At 40.6% G+C, this 20,100-nt stretch overlaps 1 protein-coding gene across 1 annotated transcript in view; it reads right to left on the bottom strand.

The window, feature by feature from the left end:
- ksr2 (kinase suppressor of ras 2) overlaps positions 1-20,100 on the bottom strand; it is a 396,641-nt gene that overhangs the window by 310,958 nt on the left and 65,583 nt on the right. Inside the window, exon 2 of the mRNA XM_088000110.1 lies at positions 8,562-8,702. Coding sequence (XP_087856236.1) covers positions 8,562-8,702 — 141 coding nt within the window. The remainder of the gene's footprint in view (positions 1-8,561; positions 8,703-20,100) is intronic.

The following is a 20,100-nucleotide window of genomic DNA, read 5'->3' as shown; positions in this document are numbered from 1 at the left end:
AGCAATGGAAAGAGATGGAATCAATGGCTAAAAAACGAAAAAAACAAAATCAAGGAAGGCAGTAAGTAGGTGATTAGTCAGTAAACACAGTGTTTCAATGAACTTTTTTGTCTCTTAGACAATCTAAGAGCTGAATACTATATCTGTTATTTTACTAAATCAGAAAGTCCAGTAATCAGACATGCGAACCTAAAGAAACATGAGGATGGAGCAATGCAGTGATCAGTCTGCAAGTTCCAGGAACAGGATAAATAAAAATAAGTGATGTCAGAATTAATAAACCTCCTGATTACTGAGCAGCTGATAATTTGTCTTAAAAAGTCTTTCAAAAGTGTTAAGTTTATTTCTGTTTAAGTTTAGTTCGTTTAATAAATTGGACTAATTTATTACATGACATGCTGTCCTGCACTCTTCTTTGGATCTCATTTGGTATCCCAATTTTGGTACAAGCCCCCAGATGTTAGTTAGGATGACTCTGCAAATTTGACAAGGCTGAATTTAATTTGAAGTAAAAGTGGAAGAAACTGCAGATGCTATAAATTAGAATCAAAAACAGAAATTGCTGGAAAAGATCAGATCTGGCAGCATCTGCGGACAGAAATCAAGAGTTAACAGTTCAGGTCAAATGACCCTTCCTCAGTGGAGCTTTTCCAACAATTTCTGTTTTTGATTCTGGATTTAATTTTGTTGCTTCCAATGCTTGATGCTAGCTAAGTCTTTCTAGATTCTTTCTTTCTCTATAGCAGTTTAATACAACTGGATGGTTTGTTCCATTTCAAAGAGCAGTCAAGAGTCAATCAAATTGGTGTGGGTCTGAAGTCACACATAGGACAGAACAGTTGAGGATAACAGATTTCCCTCCTGAACAACATTTGTGAACTAAATGGGTTTTTTACAATAATCGGCAGTGGTCACCATTAGACTGGCTTTTCCATTTGCAGATTTATAATCAAATTAAAATTTCATCATTTGCTGTGGTGATATTCAAACCCATAGCCCCAAGGCAAATGCAGGGCTCCAGGTTACCAGTCTAGTGACATCAAGATTGAGCTATCAAGTACTTAATGAGCACTTTGGGTATGTTTTTACAAAAGAAAGGGACAGAGCAGATGTTGTAGTTGGCATGAGAGGAAACAATAAAATGTTCAGCATCCAGGCGAAAATGAAATGCACCTCACACGGTTGTGAGGCAAGGGAAGTGACAGCAGAAACTCCAGCTATCCTTTTCCAATCTTCTCTGGTGACACACTTGGCGCTGAAGAAATGAAGTACAGCTAGCGCTGTGCAGTTGTTCAAAACAGAGGGAGGGATAGACTGAGTAATTATAGGCTAGTTAGTCTGGCCTATAATTTTTGGAACAGTTTTGGAACACAATATGAATCATAATTTAGAGAGGCACAGATTACTCAAGGTCAGTCAAGATGAATTTGTTAAGAGAATTGTAGTTTGACTATACGGGACGATAAGAGTAGTGAAGTCAGAACTAAGATTTCAAGATCGCAAGAAGGCACCGGCAGGCAAGAAGTTGGTTTGAGGTGTGTCTACTTCAACGGCAGGAGCATCTGGAATAAGGTGGGTGAACTTGCAGCATGGGTTGGTACTTGGGATTTTGATGTTGTGGCCATTTCAGAGACCTGGGTAGAACAATGAAAGGAATATTATAGCAGGTTCCCGGATTTAGATGTTTCGGTAATAACAGAGAAAATGGCAAGGACAGTATTACGGTTGCAGAAAAGATCTTTGAGGATTCCTCTACCGAGGCAGTATGGGCCGAGATTAGAAACAGGAAAGGAGAGGTTACCCTGTTGGGAGTTTTCTATAGGCCTCCAAATAGTTCCAGAGATTAAGGGATAGGATAGCAAAGGTAATCCTTGATAAGAGCAAGCGTGACAGAGTAGTTGTTATGGGGGACTTTAACTTTCCAAATATTGACTGGGAATACAATAGTTAGATGGGTCAGTTTTTGTCCAATGTGTGCAGGAGGGTTTCCTGACACAGTATGTAGATAGACCAACAAGCGGCGAGGCCACATAAGATTTGGTACTGGGTAATGAACTCGGCCAGATGTTAGATTTGGAGGTACGTGAACACTTTGGTGATAGTGATCACAATTCAGTTATGTTTACTTTAGTGATGGAAAGGGATAGGTATATACCGCAGGGCAAGTATATGGCTGGGGGAAAGACAATTACAATGCAATTAGGCAAGATTTAGGATACACAGAATGGGGAAGGAAACTTCAGGGGATGGGCACAATTGAAATGTGGAGTTTATTCAAGGACCAGCTTCTGCAGTTCCTCGATAAGTATTTACTGGTCAAGCAGGAAAGAAGTTGTCGAGCGCGGGAGCCATAGTTTACTAAGGAAGTTGAATCTGTCTTCAAGAGGAAGAAGAAGGCTTATCTTAGGATGAGATGTGATGGCTCAGTTAGGGTGTTTGAGAGTTACAGGTTAGCCAGGAAAGACCTAAACAGAGAGCTAAGAAGAGCCAGGAGGGGACATGAGAAGTTGTTGGTGGATAGGATTAAGGAAAACGCTAAGGCTTTCTGTAACTACATCAGGAATAAAGGAATAAAAGAATGACAAGAGTAAGATTAGGGCCAATCAAGCTTAGTAGTGGGAAGTTGTGCGTGGAGTCAGAGGAGATAGGGGAAGCACTAAATGAATACTTTTCGTCAGTATTCACACTAGAAAAGACAATGTGATCGAGGAGAATATTGAGATACAGGCTACAATAATAGGTGGGATCGAGGTGCATAAGGAGGAGGTGTTAGCAATTCTAGAAGGTCTTAAAATAGATAAGTCCCCTGGGCTGCATGGGATTTTTCCTAGGATTCTCTGGGAAGCCAGGGAGAAGATTGCCGAGCCTTTGGCTTTGATCTTTTTGTTGTAATTGTCTACAGGAATAGTGCCAGAAGACTGTTGTTCCCTTGTTCAAGAAGGGGAGTAGAGACAAACGTGGAAATTATAGACCAGTGAGCCTTGCTTCAGTTGTGGGTCAAGTGTTGGAAAGGGTTAAGAAATAGGATTTATCATCTAGAGAAGAATACATTATCCCACAGTTGAAGGGATAGTCGACACAGTTTTTTGAAGGGTAGGCCGTGCCTCACAAACCTTATTGATTTCCTTGAGAAGATGACCAAACAGGTGGATCTGGGCAAAGCTGTTAATGTGGTATATATGGATTTCAGTAAGGCGTTTGATAAGGTTCCCCACGGTAGGCTATTGCACAAAATACGGAGACATGGGATTGAGGGTGATTTAGCGGTTTGGATCAGAAATTGGCTAGCTGAGAGAAGATAGAGGGTGGTGGTTGATGGGAAATATTCACCCTAGAATTCAGTTACTAGTGGGGTATCGCAAGGATCTGTTTTGGGTCCACTATTGTTTGTCATTTATATAAATGACCTGGATGAGGGCATAGAAGCATGGGTTGGTAAATTTGCAGATGATACTGAGGTCGGTAGAGTTGTGGATAGTGACGAAGAACATTGTAGGTTACAAAGACATAGTTAAGCTGCAGAGCTGGACTGAGAGGTGGCAAATGAAGTTTAATGTAGAAAAGTATGAGGTGATTCACTTTGGAAGGAGTAACAGGAATGCAGAGTATTGGGCGACTGATAAGATTCTTGGTAGTGTAGATGAGCAGAAAGATCTGTGTCCAGGTACATAGACACTTGAAAATTGCCAACCAGGTTGATAGGGTTGTTAAGAAGGCATACGGTGTGTTAGCTTTTCTTGGCAGAGGGATTGAGTTTCAGAACCATGAGATCATGCTGCAGATATACAAAACTCTGGTGCAGCCACATTTGGAGTATTGTGTACAGTTCTGGTCACTGCATTATAGGAAGGATGTGGAAGCTTTGGAAAGGATTCAGAGGACATTTATTAGGATGTTACCTAGTATGGAGGGAAGGTCTTAAGGGGAAAGGCTGAGGGGCTTGAGGCTGTTTTCGTTAGAGAGAAGGTGGTTGAGAGGCGACTTAATTGAGACATAGAAGATAATCAGTCGGTTAGATAGGTTGGACAGTGAGAGCCTTTTCCCTCTGATGGCGATGGCTAGCACAAGGGGACATAGCTTTAAATTGATGGGTGATAGATATAGGTCAGATGTCAGGGTCGTTTCTTTACTTTGTGAAGTAGGGGTGTGGATCACACTGCCTGCAATAGTAGTAAACTCGCCAACTTTAAGGGCATTTAAATGGTCATTGGATAGGCATATGGACGAGAAAGGAATAGTGCAAGTTAGATGGGCTTCAGATTGGTTTCACTGGTCGGCACAACATTGAGGGCTGAAGGGCCTGTACTGCGCTGTAATGTTCTATGTTCTAGAAGGTTATTTCTGACTAACTTGACAACAAGAAGGTCAATTGACCTGAAGAAACTGTTTTAAATTATGAGAGGCTTAGATAGTGTGGATTGTAAGGATCTATTTTTCCATGGGAAGAGAGGTCAATTACATTGTTTTAAATTAATTAGAGGAGTGTTGAAGAGAATTTGTTTTTTATTCAGAGTAATCTGAAACTCACTGCCTGAAAGCTGAAAGGGGAAATTGAGATTGAAACTAGCATTACATTTAAAACAACAATTGGATAGGCACTGGAAATGCTAAAGACAACAGACCAAGAGCTGGAAGGTGAGATTAGGCTTGATAGTTCCTTTTTGGTCAGCAAAGATACAATAAGCCATATGGCCTGATTCTGAGGAATCTTTTCATTTTCTACTGGATCAACAATGTCTCAAGATCCATCTGAATTAGTCAGTTAGTTAATTTCATTCAGTTTGGCAGTACAATAGAAATAAGGACATGTATTTACATATTGCATAGTCATTGTCATATGTAGGAAACAACAGCTAGTTTTGTCAAAGTAAGATCCCACCTTCAGCAATAAGCTAATGATCAGATTTCAGTGTTTTTGTTTTGGAAGATAAATATTCTTGACCAGAGACATCTGCTGGAAATACATGTCGATGGATATCAGGTAAGAAGAAGAGTACAATTAGTCATCATGTTCCCACAGTTGAAGAGCTGGATGAAGCTCACTGTCAACACTCAAACATGAATAATGCTCATGAAGACTAAAATAAAAACAAAATGCTGAGGATTGCCTTTTCACCACATCCACAAGCACTCACTCCCAACAACACCCTCCATAGCAGCAGAGTGTGCTATCTACAAGATGCAGAATTCACCAAAGATCTTTAATCAGCACCTCTTAAACTCATGACCATTTCCATCTCGAAAGACTAGGACAGATACATGAGAATACGACCATCTGCAAGCTCCCCTCCAAGCCACTTACTATCCTTATTTGGAAATATATTGCCATTCCTTCATTGGTCCTGGGTCAAAATTCTGGAATTTCTTCCCTGAGGGCATTGAGGGTCTACCTACAGTACATGGACTGCAGCGGTTCAAGAAGGCAGCTCACCATCATCTTCTCAAGGGCAACTAGGCACAAGTAATAAATGCTGGCCAGCCAACATCCCATGAGATAATTTAATAAAAATGATATTGTAAATGTTCATTAGATCTGAAAGCATTTGTGGAGAGACCAGCAGAGCTAACAGGGCAGAACTTCCATTCAGCTGACATGCAGAGAATCAGTCTCAGTCAGAAAGTCAGGGAACTCACCATCTGGGACTCTTCTCCCAGACTAATATCCCTGTTGTCATTGTTCCCCATCCAAAGCCACGATCCAATTGACAGTTGGGAGGAGATAAGTGCTGTCAACCACAGCAACAGGTAATCTTTTATCCTCTTCCTTAACACTGTCCCAGTTCAGCAATTTCAGATCTCTGAATCCACTATTTTTCAAAAATGTTTTTGTTTGGGTTTTGTAGCTCAGCTGTTGATAATAGTTCCAATTTTCCCATCTTTTCCTTTTCTAAACACATCATTTGCTTGTTATTTGACCTTTTGTCATTCCCTCTGGTCATACACTAGCGTCCTTTTAGTTATTTGATGAATCCTGTCTTCCACACTCTCTCAGGTGTTCCTTTTACTTACCCTGCCCCATATGTCACTTTCCCTGCCGTTTAAAATCTATTACAACTCTAAGCTCCTCCACTTCATTGAAAGCTCATTGGTCTGAAACGTTAATTCCATTTCTCTCTCTTTTGACAACGCCAGAACTGTTGAGTTTTTCCAGAACTTTCAGTTTTTATTATGGCCATAAGCAATGTGTAGTGGCTATGGTCCTACTCGAGCAACCAGACATTTGAGTGTTCAATTTGCTCAATGGCAAAACTGAATTTAATATTTATGGGTCATAAAACGACTGGATTACTGGAAGCTAGATCATTTATGTCTTTCCAAGTTGAAAAAGCCACCATTGACTTATTTGGTCCATGTAGTTTTTAGTTGATTTAATTGAGATTACATTTAGAAAAGTTTCCATGACAAATGAACTTCATTAAGGATTCTACAGGTGAGGATAGAATTGGAGGAGATTGGCTAAGAAGTGAATCTTAACCTTGAGTATCAATCATTGGAAGAGGGGTCCAGCTGTCTGCTTAATGTAGAAGCAAAAGTTCAGGAACATGGGAACAGACTAACAGAATCATTTCTACTCTGTGAAATTTGCAACATTCCAAGAAGCTGTGTGGAATTGTAAGGCCATATAGTTGACATCATCAAACCCAGAAGAAAGTCAGTTCTGATAGAAAGTCAACAGGATGAGGAGACTGTTAGAAGAAACACATTTTGTACCACGGAGTGGCAAGATTTGAACTGCAGGATATACTTGTAATAATAAACAAGATTCTGATATCAAATGTGAAAAAGAAAGAAGATAATTCCCCGTGAATCAGAGAAGGGAAATAAATTTCCAACCACTTTGTAACACTCCGATGAGTCGACATTCACAAGTTGTAGAGCAGTGACAGGCAGACCTTATGTAGTAGCACACGGCATCCAGTTCAAACATTCCATCAGGAGAGAGAAAAAAATTAAACTAAATTAGCATCCCCAGTATCTCCATGAGTAAATGTACTGCACTGAACCATTTCCACTCAGCAAGAATAACTTGCATGACATTTTCCTACATTAATTTTCTATATTTAACTTACTGAAATATCCCTAAGTGCTTTATTATGAGGGATGGAAGGTGGGTTTGGGGTTGGGAGAGGTGCACCAGAAATATCGCATATTGCAGCAATCAAATAAAATTTGACACCAAACCATGTATGGAAATATTAGGAAAGGTAAGGCAGGTTTTAAGATGCACCTTAAAGCAGTGTTTCCCCAACATTTTTCTACCATTGCCCCACTCTGAGCTAGGAAATCGTCACAGCCCTCTCAATGAGGACTGAGAGAGGTGGTGGGGGTATGATTGAGGGTCCCTATGAGAGTAGAGGGCTGCAAAATGGAAGGATTACTGTTATGGCTTGACTTGAATTATGTGGCAGTCACTGCTTCCTTAGAAATCTCAGCCTCAGAGTTTCAGTTCATGACCCCACTTCAGGGGATCACTATCTTAAAGTATGACAGAGATAGAAAGGCTAAGAGACTAGAAGAGGAAACTGCACAGCTTAGGACTCAAGAAGCCAAAGGCCTGATTTCCAAAGATGTAACAATTAGACTTGGCATTGCACTGGGTTGTGATTCCCATTTATTATGGAATTTTTTTGTTTCAGGTTGGGTACAAGTAGGGTTCCAAAGCACTGTCACTGACCTGTACCTGATATGAAGTCACACAATCAGGGGTTACTACGATGACAAGAAGAATACAGGACAAAAGTAAATTGGGAGTTACTTAGAAGCACAGAATATTTGTCAAAATTTAATTAGTCCAGCAAACAATTGGCAGCATTTTTCCCCATCCTCATATCACCATATTACATTCTTTCACCAATCTCATCCTCACTTACTTCATCATACCAAGTTACAGTTCCACATACACTGGGTGTTCTTCACTCCTTTACCCAAATGGCCAGTTTGGGTTTGTTAGTCAAAACAGTGATTTGTGACAAATTATTCTACTTTGTGATAAATAAAGTTGTGATGGCGTCCTTAAACTATTTTCAATAGGAGGTTGATGATTGGTCCATTTTATTTTGTGGAGCACCTTGGGGTATTTTCCTACAATCAGTGCAGGCATTTAAACTTTCTTATAAATATTGCTGTTGTTGTTTGGCAACAGGAAGCCACTTGTGTTTTCCTAGCTTAGGATGCTGAAGCCTTTTATAGGAACTAGCCATGACTCAAGATGAGATCAACCAACTCAACAAAGAACAATTATTTGAGTCTGTGACCTTCCTGAGCTTCTACCTGAAACAAAGACAGCAGCTACATTTCAATTTGCAAAATCGGCGTTTTATAATTGCTTTGATTACACACACGGTGTACCTGAGTTAAGTGGGGACTTACTTATCAAATGACACTGAAAAAGATTGTGTACTCATTTTAAAGAAATGTAGAGAAATCTCTCCAAATTCAATCTAAATGGAATGCAGGTAACTAATCCAGTTTGTACTACATTCAATCCACTACCATCTCAAATGGTGCTGCATATCAACAATGTTGTTTGGAAATAATAACCAGGTTTACATTAGGTTTACCTCGATCACTTCCTTGCGGATATTTACAATCCGGAACCAATGCACAAGATGAGGAAATCCCTCTAACTCAGCGCTTCGCTCATTCAGGGAAACCTTGCGTTTGCAGGAAAGCTGGCGGCTGAAGTACTTCACTAGTTTGCCCTAAACCAAAGAAGGAAGAAAATTGTTAGAAAATACCAGTGAATTAATCTACCAAAGGAAGACTATACACAAATCTTCAGCAAACCCAAAGCCAGTGGTTTGGGATTTATTTGTCATCAAGTGATGGAAGCATATAATTAACATTTATGAACAATTTTAAAATTTTCTCCCTTTAATGAAGCTGGGCAATGAGTGTTGGATAATACTGAAGCAGTCCATGCCAATATGTAGAAAGATGTGGGCAATATTTAAGTTTGGCATAATACAGATGGTTCTGCTATAAATTGCATTTCCTCAACCCAAATTGGCTGTAATGTGATTGATTTGTTGTTGTTTGTCATTGTTTCTAAAGCGCAAACTTTTAAACATGTGCTGGCTGTAACACAATTACATCGGCAACACTCTAAGCGCTGTTTCTAATGTGTGATTTTTCTATAATTCAAGGTTGCACGAGGACACAACCACCACATTATAAAGAACTGACTATATTAGCAATAACATGTGCGCCATGTAAATACTAGGCAATTACCATCTCCAACAAGGAAGAATCTAATTATTGCTCTTGACTTTCAATATTCATTGTGGGACAGACACAGTCTTGCACAGAGCTCCTCACATCTTCAATGCATTATCTGGGCCGACATGACACCAATTGTTAAAGTTCACTTGAGAATGCAACTTCAAAAAGAGTTCGGCAATTTACATATGAAAGAACTGAAACCAACATGTTCACTCTAAAAGATGAGAGACTGAACAAACAATCCAGGTCTTTTTCAATATATATTTCAGTTACATCACACTGGAAACTTATGCTATAAATTCTGCGTCTTATGATCTTATACTCCACAACCAACTGATGAAGGAGCAGTGTTCCAAAAGTTAGTGCTTCCAAATAAATCTGTTGGACTATAATGTGGTGTTGTGTGATCTTTTAAACTTGGTACATCCCAGTCTAACACTGGTATCTCCAAATCAATATTATTACTATCTCTGGATTCCCACTATCAATATCCTGGGTCTAGACCCTTAACTAGATCAGCCAATGTTGATCATAATTCAGAGGCTAGAATTCTGTAGCAATTAACCTACCTCCTATCTCCCAGTGCTTGCCCAACATCTACAAAGCATGTCAGGAAGGTGATGGAATACTATCCTCTTGCCAAAGTGAGTACAGCTCCAACAACAGTCCTGAAACTCAACACCATCCAGGAGAGAGATGCCCTGTTGATTGGCATACCTCATGCCACCATAAACATTCCTTCTTACCAATATCAGCACACAGCGTACCCACAAGTGTCTATACAAGATGAACTGCAGCAACTAACCAAGGCATCTTCAAAAATATCTTCCAACTTCTGCCACCTGGAGGAACTAAAGCAGCAGAACACTCCTGCAAACCGCGCACCCCCCCTCCAAGCCATACACCACATGGACTGCGGCAGTTCAAAAAGGTGACTCACTCGCACAAAAGGGTAATTAGGGATAAGCAAAAAAATGCTAGCTTAGTCAGGAATGTCCAAGTTCAGTGAAAGAATTTTTTAAAAAGCTATTTAAACATTGCAAGGAGATGTTTTATCCAACTATCCCAAACTCTACGAATATTATACTATTATTGTGGGATCATCAACCATTATCCTTTGGATGTTAAGTGGGGATGTTTAAGTCAACTTAATGTATCACCATGCAATTGAACCAATGCTGACCTTGTTGTAATGGTCAGTTTCAGAATGAAGTTTTTTGAGGTATAATTAAAGACTGCTCATAATTCATCTGGTAACAATGGAAAAGCAGTTAACTGTGCCAAGGAAAACATCTGAGCAGAGATCATCTTTTTAGTTCTAGTTTCTGTAGAAGTGGGATTTTGACTGATATGGAATAGTACTAAATCAAAGAGAGGTTGAGAATTCAAAGTTATATTTGGTAGAACAGCAACTTTATGTAACAGAAATGAAACAATGGATAAAACAATAAACATCTCTAGAAAAAGATCTTTCAAGTGATGAAAACTAAATATATTAAGGAAGAATTATTAAATTATCTTTACACTAAGTTACACTTTAATCTCTACATTATCATGTACTGCCCAATTTGGCTTGACATATAGAAAGAATAAGGGAAATGTATAAACAATAGTTGCACATGATATACATTTATAAAGTCTAAACATAGTTCAGAACTTTAAATCATCTAAGTTTGCAAAAAAAACAATAAGTAGACCTGGTTGCATGAAATACCTGTTAACTGTATGATTAAATATCATTGTATATATTATATGCAAATAAATCTACAATACTTGAATCTCAGTGCCTGGATAGTGCTTTGAATTTATGGGGCATGTTATAAATATAAACACATATGATGACCCTTGTTGTTAGGAGAAACCCAGAATTTTCTTTTATATTCCTTTAAGTCCAAAGTAAGACCAAGGGAATTCTGGAAGTGGGAGTTAATTGGAGTTCTTATGTATGGTAGAATTTCAAAGAAGTTAAATTCTGGTTAACGTTGCTGTGGAGATTAAAGCTAAATACGGATGGTATCAGGATCCAGCAACAGGGCACCAAAGAGGACCTCAGAATTTTAAAGAGGACATGAAAAGTTCTTTACAAACAATACTTTTTTATTTTGTTTAGCAGTGAGAAAATAAATAAAATTCCACAAGTTCTTGAAGAAACAATGCACAAGTGAGCTAAAAGAGCCTGAACCTACATGTGGTGTGAACAGATAAAGTTAAAAATCACACAACACCAGGTTATAGTCCAACAGGTTTAATTGGAAGCACACTAGCTTTCGGAGCGACGCTCCTTCATCAGGTGATTGTGTCGCTCCAAAAGCTAGTGGGCTTCCAATTAAACCTGTTGTTGTGTGATTTTTAACTTTGTACACCCCAGTCCAGCACCGGCATCTCCAAATCATGTGAACAGATAGACTGCAAACCAGGTATTGAAGTTTGGTTAGTTGTAAAGGAACTTTGGAAACTCATATCATCAGGACGAGTGTGACCCAAATGCTACAAGATTGATAGACATACACCTTGTTGGTGTAACCATATCTGGGAACTTTGGATTGAGCTGCATATGGGAGTAATGCAAGTGCCTGTAATGTAATACGATATATATTTGGTGTGTTGATTACTTAAAGCAAAATAAACCTCAGTATTTTATGTATAATTCACAGCTATTAATGTTTAAATTGTGTTAATTTGGGCTTATTACAGAAAAAGTTTTGGTTTATTTGTTGCAGTAAAAATTTTATAAAGTTAAATCTTGTTTGTTATCTTTCTTTGTGCTGGCATGGTAGGAGTTCCTTTCTTTTAAGATGTTATCAGTTTCTATTGAGGTTGTAACACATTACATACAGTAGTCAACGGCCAAAGTTTAATCCTGTCCCAATCTTTGTCTCCAGACATGCAAACCATCCGTAAGATGCACTCAATAATGATCAAGGTGAATAATTTGTGGTGAGAGATATTCACATTTCCAAACTGGTTTCACAGCAAAATAAGTTTATACTGCACCTAATACCACGCATGAACATTTCCAATTGGTATTATTGTAGCCTAAGACAGAGAAATTGTTCTGAAGTTAGGAACTTATTCTGATATTGTTACACTTTCTATAACAATTTTAATGTCAATACATCTTCTGTTCAGCCTATTCTAGTTGTTTGCATTGTCACAGTGCAAGATATTTTCTAACCAACCTGTTCAGAGATGTTTATCACACACCTCTGGAGCAGGTGGGACTTGAACCCAGACCTCCTGGCTCACAATGCAATATAAAGTCCAAACAGCTTAAACATTCATGTAGTTTTCAATCAATTGCTAGAATCTAATCAGTAAACTTGATTCAGTATTTCTAAATGCAAACATTTTTGCAGCTCTAACAGAATAGGTTACATGCAAGAGGACAGAGAAGACAATTGAAAGAAAGATTAGCAACTGATTCTGTCTGAACAAACATACAGTATTCTCTAGTCTTATTTATTACCTGTATGAAACTTTAAAACAATTTGATGCCAAAGTATCTAAAATTGTTTGAAATGTTTCAGTTTTAGAACAGAAACTCCTTAATATTTGAAGCATCCAACCTATTTTGGGAAAAAGCATCATGATGGAGACAGAAGAAAGAAAATGTTAAGGGAAGTGAAAAGAAGGGCAGTATAGTGGCCCAGTGGTTAGTACTGTTGCCTCTCAGCACCAGGGACCTAAGTTTGATTCCAGCCGAGGGAGACTGTAATCAGTTTGCACATTCTCCCATGTCTGCGTGGGTTTCCTCAGGTGCTCCAGTTTCTTCCCATAGTCCAACGATGTGCAGGTTAGGTGGGTTGGCCATGTTAAGTTGTCCAGGGATGTGTAGGTGAGTGTGGATTAAGTACTTTTTGGAGGGTCAATGTGGACTTGATGGGTCAAATGCTTCCACACTGTAGTGATTCTATGAAGACAAGCATTCCCAAAAGAAAAGGTTGGTATTTGAGGAATAGAACTGAACCTCAGGTTTATCTTTCCTTATCTTAAAAATTCAGCGAAGGAGATCTTAGAAGGAAAGCAAAACAAATTGGAAAGCTTTGCTGTTGTAGAAAATGTTGAAGATAAAGCATGATAAATAGGAAGTACAATACTGTAAATTCCCCGATTACTGATACTCTAGAATTCTCATGAAACTGCCTTCTTTTAGTTAATTTGATTTGATTTATTTAATTCAGTTTAAATGTATCAACTGGATCCCTGTTAAGAATTTTGAAAACTATGTGAACAATGAATTTATGAATGTTTATGATGCAATTTGAGTTTGTTTAGTGAAGACTGTATAAATTAGCAGCCTGGAGTGAATACCCCACCTCTGCCCATGTGGTGCATCCTGACGGTACATACTAGGAAAGTGTGTACACCGACCAGCCTATGATTTTCTGCACTTTTTTTTCCAAAAGAGTCAACAAGCAAATGGTTCTAATACATTCAACTGAATCAAATTGATGCTGGAGACCTGAAACACACACAGAGAATGTTCTTCTGAAGAACAGTCATACTGGAGTAGAAACGTTAACTTTGTTTCAATCTGCACCGTTGCTGCCAAACCTACTGAATTTCTTCTGAATTTAACTGTTGTGTAAACGAAAAGTTCCATTAATCTCCACAGGATGGCAGTATATTACCATTGTACGTTTTAGATCAAATATGGCACACCATGCAGAATGTAAACATAACGCTTTGTAGAATCATACAATAATCCAGCACAGAAGGAGCATATTTGGCCCACTGTACCTGTGGCAGATCTTTCAAAGAGTTATTCAATTGTTCTTATGCACTGTTCTTTCCTCACAATTGGAATTGCAATTTATTTCCTAAGTAGTTACCTAACTCCCTTTCAAAAGTTATTTATGGATTCTGCATCTACCTTTAATTCCAGATCCGATCGACTTACGTTGTTTTTCATGCGTCCTCTGGTTCTTTCTCCAATTACCTTAAACCTATACAAAAGCAAAACACTGTGGATGTTTGAAATATGAAATAAAAGCTAAGAAAAAGTTAGAAAAACTCAGCAGATCAGGCTGCATTTGTGAAAACAAAAACAGTTAACACCTCTGGTCGATGATCTGTCATCTGACCTCTCCATAAACTATGTATATGAACTTTTATTAAATGCTTGAAAAATGGTTATGCTAATGAATCCCTCTTGCCTCTGCATGAAAATGTTCTCACTTAAACTAGTTTTGGACTCCCCTACCCTTTGGAAAAAACCTTGCTATTCACCCTATTCATGCCTCTCATAATTTTATAAGCTTCTATAAGGTCGCTCCTCAGCTTCCAATGCTCCAGGGAAAATAGCCCTAGCCTATTTAGCCTCTCCCTATAGTTCAAACCCTGCAACCCTGGCAACATCCTTGTAAATCTTTTCTGAACCCTTTCAATGTTGTGGATTGCAGAAAAACTATTACATGAAAACTGTGTTGTTACCAATAGCTGTTCTAATTCAAACTGTTTTGACCTGGTCTGTGCTAGTCTTCAATTACGCCACTCATATTTTTTGCTCCTAACTGACACTTCTCACTTCTGTCACTACAAAGTATTTCATTATTAATCTCACTGTTATGGAGCTGAGAAGAGCATCAATTTTTAAACTAAGCTCAATGAGTTCTAAACAAAAAAACTGGTTCTGTTTTCCACAAATCATCTAGACACAGAGTAGGGGAGTGAATTTTTAATCCTAATAAATGAGCGGGTTTGGGTTGGATAAGAGGTAAACATTTTAAAAGTTTCAAACTTAGACAAAGCCCACCTCAAAACCTGCCTATTTCCAATTTCAATGAGATCGGAGTACACGTGAAGGGATCACTTATACTCCAATGAAGCTGTGTATCTCAGATTTTAATTTCCCTATTCCAGCTCTCACACCGGCTGGCGAAGTTTTCAGCCAGGCTTTGGGAAAATTAGCAGTTAAAGGGAGAAGAAGAATTAATGGTGGGGCCGAGGGTAGTGTTCCAGAACCAAGAGACAAAGAGTTTAGGCACGTAACTCTTTGAAATTTGCATCACAGGTAAACAGGGTGATTAAGACGACATTTAGCATGTTTGCCTTCTTGAACATGTTAAGGATGTACAAGGCCTCTCTGGAGTACTGTGCCCAATTCACCATGTTATAGGAAGGATATTATTAAACTGGGGAGGGTTAGATTAGATTCCCTGCACTGTGGAAACAGGCCCTTCAGCCCAACAAGTCCACACCTTCCGAAGAGCAACTGTCCCAGACCCATACCCTTACATTTACCCCTGACTAATGCACCTAACACTATGGGCAATTTAGCATGGTCAGTTCACCTAACCTGCACATCTTTAGGCTGTGGGAGGAAACCGGAGCACCCGGAGGAAAGCCATACAGACATGGAGAGAATGTGCAAACTCCACACAGACAGTTGCCCGAGGTTGGAATTGAACCCGGCTCCCAGGCGCTGTGAGGCAGCAGTGCTAACCACTGAGCAACCGTGTCGCCCACGGTTTAAAAAAGATTGACGAGCATGTTACCAAGAATGGAGGGTTTGAGATATAAAAATAGACTGGAAATACTGGAACATAGGAGATTGAGGAGTGATCTTGTAAAAGTTTATGAAATCCTAAGAAGCTAGATAAGGTGAATGACAAGGGTCTTTCCCCCAGGGCGAAGAAGTTCAAAACTAGAAGGCATGTTATTAAGGTGAGAGGAGAAAGATATTAAAAAGACAATGGAATTACTTTTTTTTTACACAGAGTGATTCATAGAACATTGAACTGTTCAACATAGGAAATTAAACTAATCCCTCCTACCTGCCCTTGGTCAATATCCCTCCATTCCTTGCATATTCATGTGCATATCTAAAAGTCCCTTTAAACGCCCCTATCATGTCTGCCTCCATTATTACCCCGGCAGCGATCTACATTTCCATCCAAGTCATCAGAATCAGCAGAGATCCCAGTACAGATCCCTGCAGAACACCACTAGTCATGGGCCTCCAGCATGAAAAAAAGCTTTCCACCACCTTCTGCTTTCTATGGGCAAGCCAATTCTGAATGTATGCAGCCATATCACTGTGGATACCATGCATCTTAATCTTCTGGATTAGCCTACCATTAACAACCTTGTTGAAAGCCTTACAAAAATCCATATAGACAGCATCCACTGCTCTATCTGTAATCCAGGTAGCTATGGGAGTCAGTGGGTTTGACATTTGACACTGACATTTTTTACAAACCCACCGACTCCCACAGCTACCTGGATTACACCTCTTCCCACCCTACCTCTTGCAAACATGCCATCCCGTATTCCCAATTCCTCCGCCTCTGCCGGATCTGCTCCCAGGAGGACCAGTTCCACCACAGAACACACCAGATGGCCTCCTTCTTTAGAGACCACAATTTCCCTTCCCACGTGGTTAAAGATGCCCTCCAACGCATCTCGTCTACATCCTGCACCTCCGCCCTCAGACCCCACCCTTCCAACCGTAACAAGGACAGAACGCCCCTGGTGCTCACCTTCCACCCTACCAACCTTCACATAAACCAAATCATCCGCCAACATTTCCGCCACCTCCAAACAGACCCCACTACCAGGGATATATTTCCCTCCCCACCCCTTTCCGCCTTCCACAAAGACCATTCCCTCCGTGACTACCTGGTCAGGTCCATGCCCCCCTACAACCCACCCTCCCAAACTGGCACTTTCCCCTGCCACCGCAGGAACTGTAAAACCTGCGCCCACACCTCCTCCCTCACCTCTATCCAAGGCCCTAAAGGAGCCTTCCACATCCATCAAAGTTTTACTTGCACATCCATTAATATCATTTGTTGTGTCCGTTGCTCCCGAGGCGGTCTCCTCTACATTGGGGAGACTGGGCGCCTCTAAGCAGAATGCTTTAGGGAACATCTCCGGGACACTCGCACCAATCAACCACACCGCCCTGTGGCCCAACATTTCAACTCCCCCTCCCACTCTGCCGAGGACATGGAGGTCCTGGGCCTCCTTCACCGCCGCTCCCTCACCACCAGACGCCTGGAGGAAGAACGCTTCATCTTCCGCCTCGGAACACTTCAACCCCAGGACATCAATGTGCACTTCAACAGTTTCCTCATTTCCCCTTCCCCACCTCACCCTAGTTCTAAACTTCCAGCTCAGCACTGCCCCCATGACTTGTCCGGACTTGTCCTACCTGCCTATCTCCTTTTCCACCTATCCACTCCACCCTCTCCTCCCTGACCTGTCACCTTCATCCCCTCCCCCACTCACCCATTGTACTCTATGCTACTTTCTCCCCACCCCCACCCTCCTCTAGCTTATCTCTCCACGCTTCAGGCTCACTATCTTTATTCCTGATCAAGTGCTTTTGCCCAAAATGTCGATTTCGAAGCTCCTTGGATGCTGCCTGAACTGATGTGCTCTTCCAGCACCACTAATCCAGAATCTGGTTTCCAGCATCTGCAGTCATTGTTTTTACCTCATATCCCTAATTAGGCTATGCTTTTCCAAATGTGCATAAATCCTATCCCCAATAATTCTCTCCAATAGCTTCCCAACCACCACTGTGAGACTTACTGATCTATAGTTTCCTGGATTATCCTTATTCCCTTCTTGAACAGAGGAACAACATTAACTACTTGTCAGTCCTCCAGGACCTCACTAGTGCCTAATGAGGATACAAAGATCTTGGTCGAGGCCTCAGCAATTTCCACTCTTGCCTCTCTCAATAACCTGGGGTAGATACCATCAGGCCCTGGAGACATCTCCACCTTAATACTCTTCAAGATACCAACACCACTTCTTTCTTGATCTCAAAATGCGCTAACATGCTCCACACAAATCTTATTATCCTCCATGTCCTTCTCCTGGGTGAATACTGACGCAAAGTACTCATTTAAGATCTCACCCAACTCCTTTGCGTCCAAGCACAAGTTCTCTCCTTGAGCTTTGAGTGGTCCTACCTTCTCCCTAATTATCCTCTGTTTTTAATATATGTGCAGAATGCCTTGGGATTCTCTTTAACCCTATTTGCCAAGGTAATTTCATGCCCCTGCTTGCTCTTCCCTCCTTGAGTTCTTTGCTGCTTTCTTTATATTCTCCATGGGCCCTGTCCAATTTTAGCTTCCTAAACCTTACATATGCTTCTTTTTCCCTTTTGACTAAATTTGTATCTCTCATTATCCAAGGGTCCTTTACCTGCCATCCTGGTCTTTCCTCCTTATTGGATCATGCTGGTCCTGAACTCTGATCAGCAAGCCTTTAAACAATTCCCACATATCATGTGGACTTGCCTGATAACAGCTCCTCCCAATTAACACTCCTAGCTCCTGGCTATTACTGACATAATTTGCCCTTACCCAACTCATCACCTTGCCACAAGATCCTGACTTATTCTTATTCATAGCTATCTTAAAACTTAAGAAGTTGTGGTCACTGTTTCCAAAATGCTCTCCCACTGAAAGGTCAATCACCTGGCCAGGCTAATTAGCCAGTACAGGGTCCAGTATGGCCCCTTGTCTAGCTGAACTATCCATATTGATTATATTACATTACAAATTAGATTAGATTACATTACAGTGTGGAAACAGGCCCTTCGGCCAACAAGTCCACACTGACCCGCCGAAGCACAACCCACCCATACCCCTCCCCCTACATTTACATTTACCCCTTACCTAACACTACAGGCAATTTAGTATGGCCAATTCATCTGACCTGCACATCTTTGGACTGTGGGAGGAAACCGGAGCACCCGGAGGAAACCCACGCAGACACGGGGAGAATGTGCAAACTCCACACAGTCAGTCGCCTGAGGCGGGAATTGAACCCGGGTCTCTGGCGCTGTGAGGCAGCAGTGCTAACCACTGAGTCACCGTGCCACCCACCTTTTTTTCTTTTTTAACTAACGAGTGTAACTTGTTTCTATTGTCATCCAAGCAATAAACTCTATCTTCCTGTTGAGACATGTTCCTCTTCTTGTTTAGATTCACAACCTGTATTTACCTTCTCAGACCCCCACACCTTTTTTAGACGGTTTTTATACTGTTTCAAAAAAGAGTCTTGGATACAGTTAACAAATTCTGCCCTGTCTAAGCCTCTTGCTCCAAGGGAGTCCCAGTCAATATTGAGGTAGTTAAAGTCACCCACTATGACAACTCTTTTTATTGCATCTTTCCGTAATCTGCCGACATGTGTGTTCCTCAATGTCTCGGTGGCTGTTGGAGGGCCGATAGAATAATCCACTCATGTTATTTTTGAGCTGTACCAATCTTGCCTCAGTGGATGAGCCCTCCATATGTCCTTTCTGCATGCTGATATAACATTCTACCTGATTAACAATGCAACTCCTCCACCTCTTTTACCTTCCTCTCTATCTCATCTAAAACAAAGAAACCCTGGAACGTTGAGCAGCCAGTCCAATCCCTCTCTCAACCAAGTCTCAGTAATGACCACAACATCATAGTCGCATGTACTGATCTAGGCTCGAAGCTCATTTGCCTTACCTATAATACTCCTTGCATTGAAATAAACACACTTCAGTCCATTAGTACCATTGTGCTCATTTACCTATCTTAGCCTGTCCTTTCTTTCTGATTTACTGGTCCTAACATGTACCTTCCCATCAATCCCTCCACTTTCTGACCTGCTGCTCTGGTTCCCAGCCCCCTGCCACCCTGGTTTGTGTGTAGAATGAACTGCCAGAGAAAGTGGCAGATGCAGGTACAGTTATTACATTTTAAAAACACTTAGTTAGGTTCATGAATAGGAAAGGTTTTGATGGATATGGGCCAAACACAGGCAGGTGGGACTAGTTTAGTTGGGATTCTGTTCAGCATGGACTGGATGGACCAAAGAGTGTTTCCGTGCTGTATGACTCTACGACCCAGACTGTGAAGAACAGGATAGCTCTTTTCCAGC

Source organism: Chiloscyllium plagiosum, unplaced genomic scaffold, assembly GCF_037043375.1.
Source record: "Chiloscyllium plagiosum isolate Xiang-an unplaced genomic scaffold, Cpla_swu_hap1 HiC_scaffold_24, whole genome shotgun sequence".
NCBI lineage: Eukaryota > Metazoa > Chordata > Chondrichthyes > Orectolobiformes > Hemiscylliidae > Chiloscyllium > Chiloscyllium plagiosum.
Note: the sequence above shows the minus strand (reverse complement) of the source record. Positions and strands in the feature narration are given on the sequence as shown.